At 42.2% G+C, this 19,564-nt stretch overlaps 1 protein-coding gene across 1 annotated transcript; it reads right to left on the reverse strand.

The window, feature by feature from the left end:
• Nucleotides 1-984: 984 nt before the first annotated feature.
• Nucleotides 985-14,405, reverse strand: CRABP1 (cellular retinoic acid binding protein 1). Its single transcript, XM_073361467.1, has 4 exons — nucleotides 14,147-14,405; nucleotides 13,455-13,633; nucleotides 10,368-10,481; nucleotides 985-1,318 (listed from the first exon to the last, which is right to left on the reverse strand). Exons 1-4 carry the CDS (start codon nucleotides 14,382-14,384, stop codon nucleotides 1,268-1,270), a joined length of 582 nt encoding a protein of 193 aa, XP_073217568.1. The 5' UTR covers nucleotides 14,385-14,405; the 3' UTR covers nucleotides 985-1,267.
• Between the last annotated feature and the right edge of the window lie 5,159 nt (nucleotides 14,406-19,564).

The raw sequence follows: 19,564 nt of genomic DNA on the forward strand, positions 1-19,564 counted from the left end.
TTTTCTATTCCATTTTCCTGGACACTTCATTATATATGTTTTAAAGGGAAAGAGCAACATTTGCTGTGGTAATACCGGAGGGGGAGACTGTGAAGAAAACAGGAGTGCCTGGCTCATTTACATCTTAGTGCCCTGAAGATACTTCCAGCTTGGATCTAAACCGTAACAGTGCTGGTGTCTGAGCTCCACTCATTAGGCATGGAGATACTTTCCGTGGTTCTCAAGCTATGGTCCACCAAGCCCTTTCTGGCTCTTCATAGGTTGAAATACTGAGTCACACGTAGTGAGCGGGAAGGGGGTGCTGAGGGTTGCTGTGGGTCCACAAGAAATTCTCAGCATTATAAGTGACCCACAAAAGGAAAAGTTCAGTGGGGGTGGGGGTCTCAGTAGGCTTTCCTCCGCTCTACCCTTTAAGGATAGTAGGCAAGGTGTGTTGGGTCTGACTGCTCTCTGGGCAGATCCAAGATGTCCTGGTGTGACAGCAATCACTGTGAGAAATTATGAAAACATTGTTTGCCTTTAAATTAAGCTGGGGGTCTTACTGTGAGTAGCTAATGGCTGTCACCACTGGGGAAGGTTGACTGATGCCAGTGTTAAAAGGGTAGTTCCTGCCTAGCTCTATTGTGGAAATGTAGTGGGATGAGCTTTCCCCACACTGCATGGCTTGCAACAGAATGGCAGTCCCTCCACTCAAAGCAGCATAGAGATTGTTCCCTCATGGTGCCCTAGAGGGGGTGTGGAGGGGTAGAGAGTAAGCAGAACCATGGCTCTGCGGGAACATGCTGCATCCCTTAAAAAGGGGGAGCAGTTGTGCACTCCCCTTACACATTGGGGAGCTCTGGAAGGCATGCAGAGAGCCTCCAGCACTTCCCAGGGTCAGTGGGACGCTGCACTGCCCCCAACATGGGGCTGTGTCCAGTTGGCCCATACTAGCCCTAGATGTTTTGTTGGGCTTTCAATCCAGAACAACTAACAAAACAGCTGTGAGTTATGCCCAATAAATTTAATAACTGATACAAATTTGTAACTACAAAATACAAAGTAGACTGAAAAGTGACGGCATAAGAGTCAAAAGGAACAATATTTGTTATGCAAAACAAAAGCAAAATACACTTAACAGCAGATAGGGATTCTGATATGACACACTTGGTCACATACAATGCTGCATTAGTAACAGTACACATAGATATTCATTATGCAGGATTTCTCACAACGGCTGCCTCTTAATCCTCCACTCCATCCCAGATGACAAGTCAATTGGTGTTCTTCATTCTCTTACATAAATTCTTGTGCACACAACATCATCGGCACCAAAAGTCTTGAAAAGAAACAGAAATCAATCAGCAGAGAGGTAATAGGCAAAAATTACATACAATTTTTCAGGAGTATGTTAATTTTACCATAGTAGCTAGTGGTATAGCAGACATTAGATTGTAACTTTGCCGAAGCAAAGACGTAAGTTTTGAAAGGGTAATATACTGAAGGTGGTTCTCTTTCCCAGACACGAAGTTTGTCAGAGAGATAAATAGCCTGGAACCTCATAATTTTTCTACAGTTTCTTGGCATGCATTTGTGAATGGCAAGAGAAGTTGGAATGTACTAGGTTTTTATATTTGAAAACAGTCACAATCTTTGAATGGCTTTGTCTGAATTAAGGGTGTTTAGGGTGGGATTCAGATCAGATTGACTGCACGTACAAGACTGACTGCTTAGCTGTCCAGTTCCTCAGCTGGTGTAAATCAGTGTAGCTCCAGTGCGATCAATGGAGCAATGCTGATTTACACCAGCTGAAGATCTGGTCCATATATACCACTATATATATAAAACCTGTAATTGGATAATGCTGCTGCAAGATGTTGACGTGACAGACCTACAGACTGAAATCCTCTTTTTCCAGCTATAGTGTAGACAGCATCAATGTGAGTATCCCCACACTGCTCTGACGGGGAGTCCTGACCCTGACCTGGAGCTTTCTCCTCTGGGAGTGAGAGGGTAGCTTAGTCTCCTTGCAATGCCCATTCGATCCTCGGCCCCTCTGCTGAGTCTACCAATAAACTTGCCAGTTCTGCTGATGTTTTCTGACATGGACACTTATCGACTCGGAATCTGTCTGAGGCAAACTCATTCCCTGCAAATGAGCAGTTAAAGGATTCAACCAGTTCCCCACAGCCATATAATCCAGCATGGCGCACTAATACCCCACCAGATTTACCCCACTTTAACATGGCTTCCTGACAACATTTGCAAAAATATGCACACATGCCAGATAACTTAAGCAGGAGCTATGCCAGAAAAAGGAGTGTAGGAATGGTACCCGGAGGAGTTTTATTACTGTGATGTTTTTAAGCAATTTTATTTTGATTATAAGAGTTTTGAGGCAGGGATTGTCTTTTTATTATGTTTGTACAGTGCCCAACACAATGGGGGTTGGGCCTTTAGGTGCTACTAGAATAAAAATAATACTAATAGAAATAAAACAAAATAAAACTGACTTTGTGCACACATTCTCTGCAAGAGGTAGGGGACAAAAGTCCTATAGACTTCTTCCCTAGCTACACATGCAAAGAGATCAAACACGTTTGCACAGGATTTAGAAGACTACTTGCTAATAGTCACCTATCAGGTGCCATTGACATGACCCTTCAAACAGAGCTAGACATTGTTCCTTTCCTGAAGAGCCAATCCAGATTATGTGGTTTCTCAGATGCTATAGGAATGTGTTGCATTTTTTAGCTCTGATGTTTTATATTTTATAGGTAAAGTTCATATTTTTAAAACTTGTGTGCCTAAAGCTAGCCACCTAAATCCACAGTTGGACACCTAAATAAGTGGTCTGATTTCCAGCCCCTTTGAAAGTAGAGCTACTTATTTAGGTGCCTAAAGTGGATTTAAGTTGTTAACTTTAGGCACCCATGTTGGAAAATTTTGAAAAGCCTAAAAGTTTAGCATAGTAGCATTATTAGTGAAATGGCATTAAAACATATTGTTGAGCAGAGAAAGTTATGTGTTGGAGGGACATGTACTCATACTTTCTGCATTCCTTTTCTTTAAAGTTACACATGACTTTGCTTCACAGATACATGTTAAGGACACAGTTGTACACCTCATACATTGGTGAGCATCTAGTCTTGTGAGAAGTCCCATTAAAATCAACAGGACTGATCATATAAGTGGTCCCCTTCATAAGAATGGCACAATCAAGCCTTAAATCAATTTAACATTCCACTCTAAACTACCAAGAAACTCAGATCTTGAAGCCCTTCCCTACATGTAACGCCCATTGAGTTCTGCACAGTGCTGGTCCATGAGAACAGTTCCTAGACAGAGGAAAATAAACTTTAATGGAGACTCAGAAGAGCTCTGACTAGACTTCTGCACAGTATAGATCCAGACCCACAGATTAGGTACAGATAGATTGAGGGATTGTAATCTCACAACCCCCTGCCCTAAAATTCATTGGATTTAGGGATGGGGAGTGGTTTGAGGAGACAGGAGAGTCTCTCCGTCTGAATCTGCCCCTAAGGTTTTGGTTCTAGTTTGGAAGAGATGTGGAAGAAATCTCATCAGCACAGCAGATCTCATAAGAATGCCATTATGCAAGAGGGTAGAAATCGAGACAGACAGTCCAGCCTGTCTTGGGCTGAAATTTCCAAAAAGCATCTTGGAAGAGTCCAGCACTGTCAAATCTGAAACCAATGCTAATGACAAAGGTGGGATTTTCAAAAGGGCCCATGTGAACATGGCACCTAACACGCATTGTAATCAATGGGAACTGGGCACACAATTCCCTTAGATGTTTTTGATATTCCCATCCTTTCTCATAAGCTTCAAACCTAAATTTTCATCTAAACTTAATCTGGATCCAAACCCAAATAATTGCCTTTTAACCAGTCTCTTGCTTCTGTCTAGCAAGTACAAATTTAAAGGAGAGCTATCCTGTGAAACAGGAATCCAGGAATCAGCTCTGTCGAGACATAACAGCATAATAGGTGGAATTCAAGACTTTGTTTATATTAATATATTCTGCCACTAGCTCACTGTATAACCTGCAAACAGTCACGAGCCTTTTTCTGTCTCATTTTCCCCATCTGTACAATAGGGATAAAACTCGCCTTACAAGGGTGCAGTGAGGCTGAATGTTTGTAAAGTGCTGGGGGAGGTGCTGTATCTAAGTGTAAATTATTATAGTGTCTTAAATTTATTATTTCAGAAATTACAACATAGCCCCGCCAGCCAATCAGATGGAATGGCCAATCAGGCAGCCTGCTGCTGGCCAGCTCTAGTGATGAGGCTGCTTGGAGCCTGGCTCTGCTGCAGGCCCTGATTCCTGGCAGAATGAGATAATCCATCAATTCACACTCTGCAATTTCACCCAGGACCTGATCCAGTGCACATCAAAGTCCATGAACGGGCTCCCATTGACATCAGTGGACATTAGCTCAGGTCCCCAGTACTTGAATAGAGAGACTTCCACAGCTTTTTCATAGATTCCAAGGCCAGAAGGGACCATTGTACTCATTTAGTCTGACCTCCTGCATAACGTGGGCTGTAGAACGTCCCCAGCACAATTTCTGTTTGAACTAGAGCATATCTTTTATAAAACATTCAATTTTGATTTAAAAATGGCCAGTGATGGAGGTTCCAGCACAGCCATTAGTAGATTGTTCTAATGGTTAATTACTCCCACAGTTAAAAATATATAGCTGATTTACAGTCTGAATTTGTCTAGCTTCAACTTCCAACCACTGGATCTTGTTATATCTTTGATAATGGGCTCTTCCCTCTAGCAGACAAATAGTTTTCCCCAAGAAGGTACTTACAGACTGTGATCACATCACCCCATAATCTTCTCTTTGTTAAGATAAATAGATTGAGCTCCTGGAGTCTATGACTGTGTCACTAACATTAGTTTCTAATCCTTTGATCATTTTTGTGGCTCTTCTCTGAACCCTCTCCAATTTAGCAACGTCCTTTTTGAACTGTGGACACCAGAACCGGACATAGTATTCCAGCAGAGGCTACACCAGTGCCAAATACAAAGATAAAATAACTTCTCTACTCCTACTCAAGATTCCCCTGTTTATGCATCCAAGGATCACATGAGCCCTTTTGACCTGAGCATCACACTGCGAGCTCAAGTTCAGCTGATTATCCACCATGACCTCCAAATATTTTTCAGAGCCACTGCTTCCCAAGACAGAGTCCCCCGCCATGTAAGTATGACCTACATTCTTTGTTCCTAGATATATGCATCTACACTCACCTGTATTAAAAGATATATTATTTGCTTGTTACCAGCTTATCAAGTGAGTCAGATTGCTCTGTTTCAGAGTAACAGCCGTGTTAGTCTGTATTCGCAAAAAGAAAAGGAGTACTTGTGGCACCTTAGAGACTAACCAATTTATTTGAGCATGAGCTTTCGTGAGCTACAGCTCACTTCATCGGATGCATACTGTGGTATGTAGTGGTATGTAGCTGTAGTTTCCACAGTATGCATCTGATGAAGTGAGCTGTAGCTCACGAAAGCTCATGCTCAAATAAATTGGTTAGTCTCTAAGGTGCCACAAGTACTCCTTTTCTTTTTTCAGATTGCTCTGTATCAGTGACCTGTCCTCTTTACCATTTATAGTGCCCATCAAAGTCAATGCTCAGTACCTCTCAAAATCAGGCCACTTATTTGGGTGCCTAAGCTTAGAATACCCAAGTTTGAAAATTGTTGGCTTGTCCAATGTCACACAGGAAGTGACAAAGGCAAGAATAGAAGCCAGATCTCCTGACTTGCAGTCCAATGGTCTATCCAATGGATAACTCTATCTCCTAACTTATATGATTAAATACCTATATCAGTCAGTCAGCTGTATTACAAATGGTATTACAACAGGATGCATATTCAAATAATGCATTAGGTATCTCCAGTACTTAAACATGGATGGGTACTGGTTCTGGGCTTGACCTTGCTTTTATTGAGGTGAATGGCAAAACCCGCATTGACTTCAGTGGGAGAAGCAATGTTTAATTTGTAATGAAAGAGGTGCTGGGGTTAAAGCAATCTTTTTTACTTTCATAACTGATGCAGCAAGCCCAGAGTTGCCGGAGCTCTGAACTGCCAAGCCTAGAGGTTGGGCTCAGCACTGGCAAGCCCCAGCAAAAATTAAGCCCTGGGGAGCAGACCCTCCACTTGATTACTTAAGATCAGACTTTTTTAAAATATAGGAAGCATTAAACCTTTAAGTGGTTTAATTCCAAGGCTTAAACCCACACAGACACACTTTGGCACTCAGCTGTGCGATCTCTCTCCAATCTGGGTTGGACCATCTTACCTGCCATGTTTAATTTCAGAATCCAGAAATATCATTTAAAAAATGTTCAATCATTCATCTATGCTTCACAGTTCACCAGTTTTAATCAACTATAGCATGAATTTTCCAGGGAGAGGAAGGGGAATAGAAACAATGCTTCAGACCCCTCAAACTTCTGATCTTTGACCCTTGCTAAAATTGATTCTGAGAACCCCTGTGTGACATGTGAACTGTGCAAAATTTGGTTTGAAGCTGTTTTTTAAAGCCATTCTTCAGAAATTATCTACTATACAGCATTTGCGATACAGATAAGGGGCTGAGCAGTCATGAAAGAAGCAACACAGAAAAGATAGAAGATAAATTATTTAATTTGAACCGCTAATATTTGAAGGCAGCAACCTTTAATTTTGGGTAAGAGCAGACCCTTTGTCCCTCCTAATTTGCATGAGTGATTGACAGCTCATTAAGGTCACAGAAAAGCGCAATAACAGCAAAAAACAATAGACTCACAATTAGGAAGTAAGGAAAAAAGACCTTATTTTAAAATAACCTCAACCATAAATCTTCATTTTTAGACCTGTACATGAAATACATATGCTGGGTCAGACTCTGGTCCTGATTACACTGATATAAATTCAAAATAACTCTAGTGAATAGTGTTCTCGTGCAAATAAGATCAGAATCTGGCCCTGTATCTGTAGTCTAATTTAAAGTTAAGGATAGTTAAGGATACTCTCAAGGTAAGAAATCTGAACTTTGACAAGTTCCCTCCTCACCTCCCTTTTTGTTTGCACATCCCATGTAATCCTTTATATCCATTTTTATTCAAAAGTATTTAAAATCCAAGTTTTCAATACTTAAAAAACCCAAAACCAAAGAACCCCCCCATGTTAACATTTCTGAGAAACCCTATACTAATAAGTCTGTGATATAGAATAATAATGCTATTAAATATGAAGGCTCCATTGCCACATTTCCAATGGGATTACTATAAATAATACTGGAGAAAGCATCTTTTAAAAAAGAGTTTTAAAGTGTTAACGTGACCTTTTGCAAAACAGGGGGTTGATCCTGCCTCCATAGACCATCAGGCCTTAGACGAACAAGATTTATTCTTGACGTACCAATAACACCTTTCCCAAGTTAAGATGAACGAAGAGCAAAGATCATTTTTGGGAACACAAAACAGAGATGTAAAAAAAAATTCACCTTGGTGTGAAATGTATGATGCTATACCTGAAAAAACTCAGAACTGTGTCTTCTCAAAGGATCAGGCACCAGCCCTGCATGGCTTATACACTACAGCACAGGTTCTGCTCCATGCAAGGCAGCTATCCCAGCTGCAGAGACCCCCAAGGCGCACAGGAATGGGGCTCCCTCCAGCTCTGCTAGAAGGGAGCTGGGATAAACTGACTGGGGAGCTATGGGAAGGATTATAGGAGAAGGGGGTGTTGAAGAGGAGGGAGGCCTGAGAAGAAGGTTGGAGCTGGGATACATTAAGCTTTAAACGGCTGCTTGCAGAAAATTGCACCAGGGCGAATTTCAGCTCCCAGTCATTATGGTTCAAGCAAAAACCTTCAAGAGAGAAAGCCTTTTTAAATCAAGATTGGATATTTTTCTAAAAAATATGCTCTAATTCAGTGGTTTTCAACCTGTGGTCTGCAGACCCCTGGGGGCCTGCAGACTATGTCTAAGATTTCCAAAGGGGTCTGCACCTCCATTTGAAAATTTTTAGGGGTCTGCAAATGAAAAAAGGTTGAAAACCACCGCTTTAGTTGAAACAGGAATTAATTCTGGGGAGTCCTATGGCCTCTGGTTATAGAGGAGGTTAGACTAGCTGAATACAATGGTTCCTTCTAGCCTTATATTCTATGAGTCCATATTGTGTTTCTTAACCTCACTCTCCTTTCCCAGTTGGGTCAGTTTGTGTCGTGGCTGCAGAAGGTGACAGCATTACAATCGGATCTCCTGCTTGTACTGTAAGAGTTGGCCTTGGTTTTGCAAATGCCTGGTGAGTAGGTTGCTTAGATGACAAAATCCAAAAATGCTTTGTTAGAGAGCTGGAAAAATGACAGTTGGAAATAAATTCTGTTTGTATCAGTTTAAAAAAAAGGGAAAAAAAGGTATGAAACAGAGGGTAGAACTCCCCGCTTCCTAAGCTATCTGGGTAACATAAAGGCTTACTAGAGTTGAACAAACAGAAGGATCTGGATATTCATGTTTATGGAAACCAGTGTGATTTCACTAATAACATCCACCCCATTCCTAGAAACACTGTTCCTCACTATCTGAAACAACAACTTTAACATTCTAAAAGCTTCTTGTCTACACAGGGTCAGATCTGTTGTTGTTGTTGTTTTTTTCCCCTTTCAGATGAAATCTTAAAAAACAGAGCTCCTGTCTGGATTACATGAAGGTTAGATTGTATTGATATCTTTCGTAAGAGCAGAGGTATGCCCCAGTGTTCTGGACGAAAAATCCCCTCCCCATTGTTGTATGTGCTATAAGTCAGTTGACTGCCTCCATCCCAGACAGCATGTCCTCCAGACACTCTATTCCCGGGCTGAAGTACTGTTCTCTCTATCTAAGATACTTATATAGTCCCCATCACTGTAGTATCTGAGTACCTTACAATCTTTAATGTATATATCCTCACAGCACTCCTGTGAGATAGGGCACTGCTATTAGCCCCATTTTACAGATAGCAAACTGAGGCATAGAGAGGCACTAATTGATTTTCCCATGGCTGCACAGGATGTCTGTGTCAGAGCAAGAACTGACCTTGGATCTCCCACAGCGGAGACTAGTGCTCTAACCACTGGACCATCCTTGGGATAAAATTACTGGATTTACCCAGAATGCACTGACACAAACAGGCAATGCAGTGACTCTGGATGTGCAAACTGCTGTTGTGGGGGAAAGGCTACTGTGTGGGCACAAGTTTAACTGTGATACTTGTAATCAAGTTAAAGTGACCATGTCTCTAGCCAGTTACAGATCACAGCTGCAGTTGTAGCAGGGCTGGGCACTGAGGTGAGATTCAGAGAAGGGATATCAGTACCAAGATGACAACTGTAGGAGAAGTAAATAGACTGAATCTGACTGCGGGTACATCTACACCGTACTGCAAGGGTGGAAGGTCCCAGGGCTCAGGCTCAAGCCCGAGCTTGAACATTTACACAGCAATTTTTAACCCCACAGCCTGAGCCCCGCGAATCTAAGTCAGCTGACCCAGTCCAGTTGTGGCTGTGCCTCGGGTCTTTGATGTATCCTATGTAGATGTATCCTCACTGGCTCAGGTGGAGGGATCCAGTTCCAGATACATGAGGCAGAACTGCTGCTCCTGCCTGAGTGTGGAGTGTTATGTAGGAGTGGATAGAGGGATCACAAGGACTGAAGAAGCAGATTGATTGGAGCTGGACATAGTTGAGCTCAGACATAAGAAAGAGCGATTCTAGGAATCTTGAAAATAGAGGGCAATTCTGAATGGAGTTCAGAGATGAGCAGGGAGTCAGAGGTGATAGAGGATGTGGTGACATGTTCCTACTTATCAGAGGGAGGTTATATAGTGCTAACAGTATGCCAGGCACTCCTTTGTCATATACCATGTGATAAGAAGCATGTAATAACACATGTACCAAAAAAAGGAGAAGGAAAAGGATATATTTCCAGGTAAATCAAAGTAGGCAGTTCTCCAGAAATTAGGTCAAATTCTCTGCTCTCACTTACGTTGATTAAATCTGCAATTACAACTGAAATTACTGGAGTTACTTTGCATTTATAGAATTGGATTTAGCACATTATGGTTATTTTACCACTAAGTGTTTAGAGGCAGTTAAAACAGAAGAACATGATATAATTTGGTAAGTTATCTGAGAACAATGATTTAAAAAAAGTCATTGTGTGTGAATTGCACTAAAGAGGGTTAGGAGCATCCTGGCCTTTCAAATGCATTTAATATAAAGCAGCATGTTTCACAATAATTAATGGAAAAAAGTAACAGTCCGATTACATAGCAACAAAACCTATTAGTACAATGTATGCACTGGAAGGGTGAAAGGGTCTTACCAAAATCAGCTCATCGTTAGCTAATTCCCGAGTCCAATATGTTTTAGGACCCTCTCCCCCAATAAGAGTTTGTTTGCAATAGATCTTGTTTTCATTCTCCCAAGTGGCTAAACTCTGCAGGCAAGAAAACCATTAGTAACATTAATTATATTCCCTGGCAGCATGAGGGAGAGACACAACAATGAACACTACAGAGAATAATTGCTGCAGTAAAAGAGCAACACATGGTAGATAATAGCAAGGGAGAAAGGCATATCAACAGAAAGCAGTAAAATCAAAACAAAGGTTGGGGATGGATGTTTTGGAGATATATACATATAATTAACAAGAATAATTTCAAATATGACTTCTCAACATAACTCTGTGTTTATTTCCGTGCATCCAAATTAAGAAGTCCTTTAATTCTCATAAAAATTTTAATGGTGAGAACTGAGAAGCTTCATTTATTAACATGTAATAACTTAGCATCTTTGTAAAGATCTGGCATGAACTGACATGTTATTTACCACCTCATGGCATAAAAGCAGCTAGAATCAAATGTAACATTTTGGAATAATAAATAATGCAGTACTTGCCACTTATAATCTTTATTCTATATGGCACTGTTCCAGGTTACTTGTATGTTTAACATATAGTTCTAACAAGCAGGGTACACAGCAACTAAATTAAAGTAGTTGCACTCGAATTTGGATATTTTGGGGTTTTTTAAAAATGAATATGGGGGAGGGTCTGAAAACTGAAATACACTAGGACATTTTTTCAGAGCACTTGGAATTATTACTATAAAGCTATTTTGAGGTGAGAAATCATGGCATTTCATACTGTTTAACAAGCAGGCAAGCACAGGTTCTCCACTGCTTTTCCTCCTAGTGTTGAATTATTATTCCACAATGCAGTGGAACAGCTGTGCAGAAGGATGCCCCATAATGAATGTACAAGTAATCGCTTTACAACTAGCACATGGGAGATATTCATTAGTCTGTGATGATAAAAAAAAATTAAAGTCAACATTTCCTTGACTTTCCAAAGGAAAAAGGTTTTCTTTTATATAAAAATTCGCTATTTCTTTTATATAAAGAACAATGATTCTTTCAAAATTATAGCCTTTTAAAACCAATATGGCAGAGTTATACATGTTATGCTTTTCATTCCAACTATCCTGAATCCTTATTTGTTTGTGTGAAAAATAGATCAAGTCAGACTGCAGAATAAGACCCTCTTTTCCTGTAAAGTGTTTCAGGATCTATAAACATTCAGCTATTTTGTCGGGTATTGCAAACTATATTATGATGTTATTTTTCTATCAATTTCTGTATCATAGCCACAGCTCAATTTTCTACTGAGCTCAGCAATATAATTCACTCATATAATTTCACACATGGAAAACATTTTACTGAAAACTACATTTTAAAAATTTGCCCACTTTCAAAGCAATAATTATTGTTTTTCCATATGTAGCAATAAAACTTTCATTTAAAATGGAGTCAAATATTTGTGTGTTCTGGATGATCAAATTCCATTTTACTTTCACCAAGAGAAAGAAATTAACAAAACCAGTGAGATATTTCTTGATAGATTTGTTCATCCTAGAGATTCAATGGGAGTTGCGGGTGCTCAAGATCTCCCAGGATCAGGCTCCCAGTTACACCAGTTTAAATCCATAGTAATTGTACTAAACTTGAAGTTACTCTAGATTTACATCAATGCAAATGAACTCAGAAGTTGGTCCTGGGATGATCAGAAATATTTTGCTACTATTTTGCCTTTTTAAAATATTACTTTGGGAAGGGGGGGGGGGCTAGATTCTGATATCCTTTACTTGCACTGAGTTGCATCTTACTTTGAAAGTAGTTCCATTGATATCAATGACACTACTCACACTGAGTAGCACTTTCATTGATGAGTAGTGTCATTGACATCAGTGGAACTACTTGGGAAACAAGATGCTACTCAGTGAGAGTAAAGGACATCAGAACCTGGTCCTGTGTGAACTTTTTTCATACAACCCCCTCCTGCCACCACAGAGGTACCAATTCTCTATTTCCTTATGTCTTGTGTATTCATATAAGTGTAAATTGGATGTAAGCTGCAACTAAATCAGAATGTAGTATTATACACCCACTTTGCACAAGTGTAAATGACTATACAAGGTACAAAGCAATGGAAACATCAGGCCCAGAGTTTCTCATCAGAGTAAAGTGTAATAACCAAACCAAAACAAACAGATGAGGCATCTCAAAGATAACGCTGAACAAAGAAAGTGGTGTAATAACAATTGACAGCCGTTGAAGTTTACATAAAATTAAGTATCACGATACAATATTAGATCAAAGATACAAGCAATTAATATCTATGCAAAAAATTAAGATATATGTTTGAACTATGATAAAAGAATGTCCGGAAAAAGCTAAAAATATCCTGCAATTCTTATTTGAGACCTAGCCTGTTTTGTTTTAGGATAAAAGTTATGAGCAAGTTTGTGCCACTAAATCCTGCACAGCACTCAAGGCAGAGATCTTAGTTGCTCATCCACAGTGTGTTGTTATGGTAACAGACAGAAATCAAGAAATCTCTTTCACCACTAGGGACATGTTAAAATAGAGAGAAGGAAAAGCAATCAGAAAAATTTCTGCATGCAAGGGTTAGGGAGAAGAATTGTGTAAAATCATCTTGAGCTCTTACTTCAGGACCTGATATTTTTTGCTGCTTTTAATTTTAAACTGCCCTCCCTGAGGAACAATGCCAGATTGAGGCCAAAAACCAAACAGTTCAGATTAGGGATGGAGGAGGCAGAGAAGACCGAGTAAAGGAGTAAGTCGGCAATGCCATTGTCTTGAGCCAGTGGAAATGTATCTATCTGCCGCATATAAAAATTACCGAGATCTCAGATAAATCCACGCTGGGAGAGCAAAGGGCTTTTCCTAGGACACAGGGGAAGCTGTCTCGTTGCTGGATCATACCTCTGGTCTGTTGTGTTCTATTCAGACTCTTACTCCACTCCCATTACCAGGGTAGGTGAGTGGGGTTCTGTTGGGAAAACACCATCAGCCAAGGCTGTACACACACACAGTTCTCCCCCGCCCTTACCCTGCATTTTCTGCCATCCACAGTCTCCTCTTCGAAGCTCTCCCCTACTTTGAAGTTGATCTCAGTGGTGCGGACGGTGGTAGACGTTTTGATGTAGAACTGGTCCCCGTCCTGGCGGATCTCCACATGCGGTTTGGAGGCGGCTGCCACCGCCACTCTCCTGAGCATCGCATTGACACCTGGGCAGAGGGGGAGACCAGGAAGCAGAGCATTAACCTAACCGGGCCCCTCCAGCACCGCTCACCGCGCTGCGGACGGCGTTTAGCAGCAGGCTTGGCAGCAATGGCTTGGCGTTGGCCACAGCCCTGCAGGTGCGTTAATCACTCCGACCCCGGACAGGTTGGCACGGCCCATGACGGCAATGCCTGGGGCGCGAGGCTGGGCGGAGCGGCTCGCCATGGGCCGGGCGGGCTGGTAGCCACCTGCTGGCGGCCACCTGCTGGCGGCACGTCGCTTCCCAGGCTAGCACCTCGGACGGCCGCCCCGTGCGACGAGGTCTCCGCAGCCCCGCGCCCCGCGGCTGCGGGGAGAAGGCAGCCGGCACCCGGGGCCGAGCCACGCGGCTGCAGACTGGCTGACTTGGCTGCTAACTCCCCGGGGCAGCGGGCTGCGTCCCTGCCCCGCCGGCGCCGCCCCCAGCCCGTGTCCAGGCTGCCGGCGCCGGGCAGACGCGCGCCCCGCCCGCTCCTTACCCAGCGCTTTCAGGAGCTCGTCGAAGTTCTCGCTGCTCTTCATTTTCCAGGTGCCGGCGAAGTTGGGCATGTCGGAGGCGGCGGGGCGTGCGCGGCGGCGGGGCAGGACGGAGCGACCCGGGCTCTGGCTGCTCTCAGCTCCGGCACCTTGTGAGCGGGGCGGGCTGAAGCGCTGGCTGTGTGAGTCACTTCCCCCCACCTCTCCTCCCGTGGGACTCGGCAGCATCCATCCATCCATCAGCCCGCCCTGCCTTCAGCCAGCTAGCCAGCTCCTGGGGCTCCCCAAAGGGAGACCCCAACTGTCACTCGCCCTGCAGCTGGGAGCCGGCTAGAGATTCACCAGCTATTGAAAGGAGCAAGAGGCAGAGGGGGATCCGCAGAGGAACAGTGCCCAGGATGGACTTTAACTGGGGCATGGTCCAGGGAGGCAGGCAGGGTATAGCCAGAATGACACATTACTTCCTCCAGGGCCAGCTCCTCAGCCTCCCAAAGGGGGAAAGGTCCCTTTAGAATCCTGCAATCTTGCAGGCACATGGGCCAAACACATGCTGGTGTAAGGGGATGAACCTGACCAAATATTTCTGGTCCAGAAAACCTAGACGCGGAAATGGGCCTTGACTCAGAAATGTAGCTAACAAGGAAAGGGTGAAACACACCTCAGAAAAACCCAAAACACCAAACACAAACCAATTTTCCCTGGTTTTTTGTTTCAGTGAGAACTAAAGAAATTCAGTTTCAGTTCAAAACAAACCAACAATTTCTTTTTCCAGATTTTTCAGTTGGTCCCTAAACTGAAAAAATCCATTATTCCCTCCGGTCTAAATAAATACCCATCCCATCCATGAGACTCCATACAATCAAGCATCAGATCACTCTTACTCACCTAGGTTAAGTTAGCCTAGGGTAGTAACAGAAATTAATCCACTACTCACTGCCAAAATGTCTCCCTTTCCCATGTGTCTTCATGCAGTTTTGGAAACGGCAGAGCAAGATCGGAAGAACTGGAAATTATTCCAGCTGCATCAGAAACTGCAGCGCCCATTGCAGAATCACACATTTTGAAAAAGCATCACAACAGGCTATTTCCCATGTATTTGAAAGAGAGATGAGTTTGGTAAAGTGTATCTATACAGTATTCAGGAGATAAGTATTGTCTGAGGTCTTTCATGCTTCCTTCTCCATAGCTGCTGCTTTTAATCCCTCCATTTCCTAGGTATCAGAAGAGCAAAAGAAGATTTCTCTCTCTCATACCAGGCCCAAGCCTGCTCACCTTATAAGTGTAATGGGACTACTCACATGAGTAAAATGTTGCACTGTTGTTGTAACTGTGTTGGTCCAAGGATATTATCGAGAAAAGGTAGGTGAGGTAATATCTTTTATTGGGCCCACTTCTGTTGGTGAAAGAGACAAGCTTTGGAGCTTACACAGAGCCCACACCTGAAGAAGAGTGCTGTGTAAGCTCCAAAGCTTGTCTCTTTCACCAACAGAAGTTGATCCAATAAAAGATATTACCTCACCCACCTTGTCTTATAAGTAAAATGAGCAAGATTTGACTGCATGCTGTTATTTACAGACCTCCTTCCCATAATAATACATTCTAATGATGCAGAAAGGACTCTTGAGTTTGACCCACAACTGTGCCTGATGCAATTTTACTATGCAAACCACTTGGCTGAGCCCGTTTCATAGCACACTCACAGCTACTCTTCCCTTGTTTGGTTGATTCTGGAAAATTCAGAATAATAATTTGGTTATTTGGAGTATTTTAAAGCAAGTGTCCACAACTGGACAAATGTCTAGAAATGGGGAGTCACCAGTCACAGACTGGGCTGATCCTCCAGGCCCTCCGCAGGTGAAACTGATGGGGAACTTTGCCCAAGTAAGGACTGCAGGAGGGGGCTGAATATATGTCTGCATTTGGTCAGTTTTCTACAGATATTTTCCTTCTAGATGTAGTTTCTTCGAAGGGAAATCAATAGAACTAGTTGACGCTTTTTGTCCACAACATTTTTTTTCAAAGAATAATGTGGTGATTTTTTTCCCCAATCAGGATGGAAGTTTGTGTGAGCAATGTCCATTTGTGATTACATTTTTCATCTTCTGTCAAAAACATTTTTTTCCAGTTTTTGGTAACAACCAAGATTTTGGCCAAAACCTGAAAAATGTCAGCATTTTTTTTTTCAATGAAAATGAAAACTGAAGAAAACCATTTTCATTTTTGTCTTCTTTTTGTGAGAGGGGAGGGGGAAGAGACACAAAGCATTTCCAGAGCAGCTCTAGCAGGCAGGTTTTGCCCCTTTGTGGGAAAGGTTGCACAGTCCACTAGGCAATCTAGCAGTTCCCCAGGAACCTGTGCAGGAGAGCCTCCCTCATCCCTTAACTTCAGCACCCTGGCTGCATGGCTCCATTGTAACGTGACACAGCCTTGCATCCAGGATTCAGAATCACACATATGAGAACTCTGAGATAAGTCACATTTCTCACTGTTTGCAGGACTGGGGCCTTAGCTGTCTAAGATAACTGTCACGTGTAGCTCCCACCCAAGCAGATGGGAATCAGCCACATGTATCAGAGAGCAGAAACTGGCCAAGAGATTTTTTTGGGGAAGGGAAGGAGGGAAGAGGCGGCAGAGGGAGTCTTTTTCTTTAGAGGGGAGTTTAGTTTCCATGCCCATTCATTCCTTTGCTGCTGTGCTGAGACTGCCAACAAGGGTTTCAATTGATGCTAGTTGTGAGTGTTCTGGGGATGTGGTACTTGTCTACTAGATAATATACTGAAGCCATCAACCCATGTCATGAAGACCACAAAACAGCCTTGAGAGCGTCATGACTTTTAGAGATTGGAACAGTATTGAAAGAACAAGTGGCTTAGAAGTTAAAGGCTCCATTTTGCATTAGCAACACATGGAGATGTCAATCCTTCTGGATAAATTACACTTTTATGATGGGATAACACAATTTTGGCAATTAATTGATCTTTAAATATTCATGGTAAATAGACCTAATGGCCTGTGATGGGATGTTAGATGGGGTGGGATCTGAGTTACTACAGAAAATTCTTTCCTGGGTATCTGGCTGGTGAATCTTGCCCATATGCTCAGGGTTTAGCTGATCGCCATATTTGGGGTCGGGAAGGAATTTTTCTCCAGGGCAGATTGGAAGAGGCCCTGGAGGTTTTTCGCCTTCCTCTGTAGCATGGAGCACGAGTCAATTGCTGGAGGATTCTCTGCTCCTTGAAGTCTTCAAACCATGATTTGAGGACTTAATAGCTCAGACATAGGTGAGAGGTTTTTCACAGGAGTGAGTGGGTGAGATTCTGTGGCCTGTGTTGTGCACGAGGTTGGACTAGATGATCATAATGGTCCCTTCTGACCTTAGTATCTATGAATCATGCCCAAAGGCTGCTGGGTGCCTATGCATTTATATAGTGTCCTTCATAAAACAAAAGCCCAGATATACGATCTAATCAGCTTTGTCTGGCAATATATACACATTCCAAGGCAAGCATCTCATTTGTACAAAAGGCCCCATTTCCTTGAAGTACTGTACGATGTGGGATCAACAACTCTGTAGAATTAAGCCAAAAGATCCAGACATCCTATGAATTGCCCAGATTTGAGAATGAAGAGGCTTTGTTCATAGCACAGAGGGGGAGACAGGCATCAGCATTTCCAGAGCAAATTTCATCCTCCTCAAATATTCTCCAAGTGGAGGGGACACTGAAATCAAATGCTGCCTGGCATTTTCCCTTGCCTTCTTGCTTTTTGTTTTGCTTTGCTTCTTTCGTGCTTTTTTCCTTTCCCTTTTAATTCCTTTACTTCCTCCCTTTCTCTCTTATTCTCTTTTCTAATCTCCTTCTCCTCACATTCCGCTGTCTTCACTGATTCACTTCAGAGTCAATAGGAGTAGTATTCATGTAAATGAGGGCAGAATGTGGCCCCAAATCTACAAGTACAGTTATTTCATTCTAACAAAATGCCCTTCAAGCAATACAATGCTTTTACCATGTTCGAAAGTCCACAATATGGCTGAGCCTTGCTGAGAAAAATGGTCCTTTGCCTTTTCCTCCCTGTTATTTAGATGCTCCAGAAATTGATCCCATTATGCTGCAGAGTACAAGGAGCGCAGCTTATACTGGCCAAGTTATGCAGTTAGCTATTACTTAAGTTGCAGCAAATTTTATGTATTTTGCATTCAGCTCATGCTAAATAAGGTGTATACACATGGATCTTGATCAGTTTACAAGCCGCCTTGAATATATTTGACAGCTAATGGCTCAGATCCTCAGCTGATGCGAACTGGGGGTAGCTCCAAGGACAATAGTAGAGCTATGCTGACATACAGTTGAGAATATGGCCCATGTACTCTAACCAGGTGCACAGATCCTTACCCTAGCACAGCGTCTATAAGAGGCATTTATCATGCTGGTGTTAAAATGACCCAGATTAAGAAGCAGGTTTATTTTTTTTTTCAATCTATATAGATATATTTCCCCATTAACGTCGTGGAAAATAGCTTTGATTTTCGAAGTGTCTCCTTCAGCAGTTCTTCCCCTTGGCATTTATTTTAGATACCTGAATCCCTAAGGCTGATCTTTCCTTGCAGATGGACCTAATTAATCTTCCCAAAAGTGCCCCTAAGACAAAAGAAAGTAATATATGTACAGATGGGACAAGGTACTCCATCATCCATCCAAATAAGTGACCAATAATGTGACCAAAACTATCCCCCTGTGGTTATTGACCGACCACTGCAAAGTCACATAAGGCTCAGTGGAAACAATAAATTTTATTTACTAAGGTGGTACCAGAAAAAAAGATTGGTCTGAGGGAATATATAATAAATTATTTCGGACATGAATAAATTATACATCTGGAAGGCAAATTGCTGTCGTAAATTTATCTGCCAAATTAATTTACAATGGGGCTCCCAGCGTGACAATAGATGAAATGTAATATAAATGTATGCGGAATAAAAAGCATTTCTGCAGTTCTGCCTTGTATTGTCTATTACACTCTCATTAAAATGTCACTGCATCATTAGTTTTGTGTTTAGCATCAGCTGACAGGATACCCACTGTTCCCTGAGCTAAAACACTGGAGAGATTCCCTCCACCCCCAATGTAATTCTTATTGCAGCAAGGTGGATGGATCCCTGCACTGCTAGAGCTTGAACGGTAAAAAGTCCATCAGTTTAAAATACTATTATAAGCCTACACTATGAATGGAAAAATAAATGTGATTATTTACACTCATGGCTATGATCTTCCCAGTATTCTCCCCATGTCACCTCCTCCCCCAACAGGAATGCAGTTGACCCCTATTCTCTCCCAAAGTCAGGCCTCAAACTGGCCACCTGCTCCTTCTGTCTCCTCCCTTTCCTGCCAGGGGAATACAATGAAATTGCATATGTTTTTATA

This window comes from Lepidochelys kempii, chromosome 10 (genome assembly GCF_965140265.1).
Source record: "Lepidochelys kempii isolate rLepKem1 chromosome 10, rLepKem1.hap2, whole genome shotgun sequence".
In the NCBI taxonomy this organism is placed as follows: Eukaryota; Metazoa; Chordata; order Testudines; family Cheloniidae; genus Lepidochelys; species Lepidochelys kempii.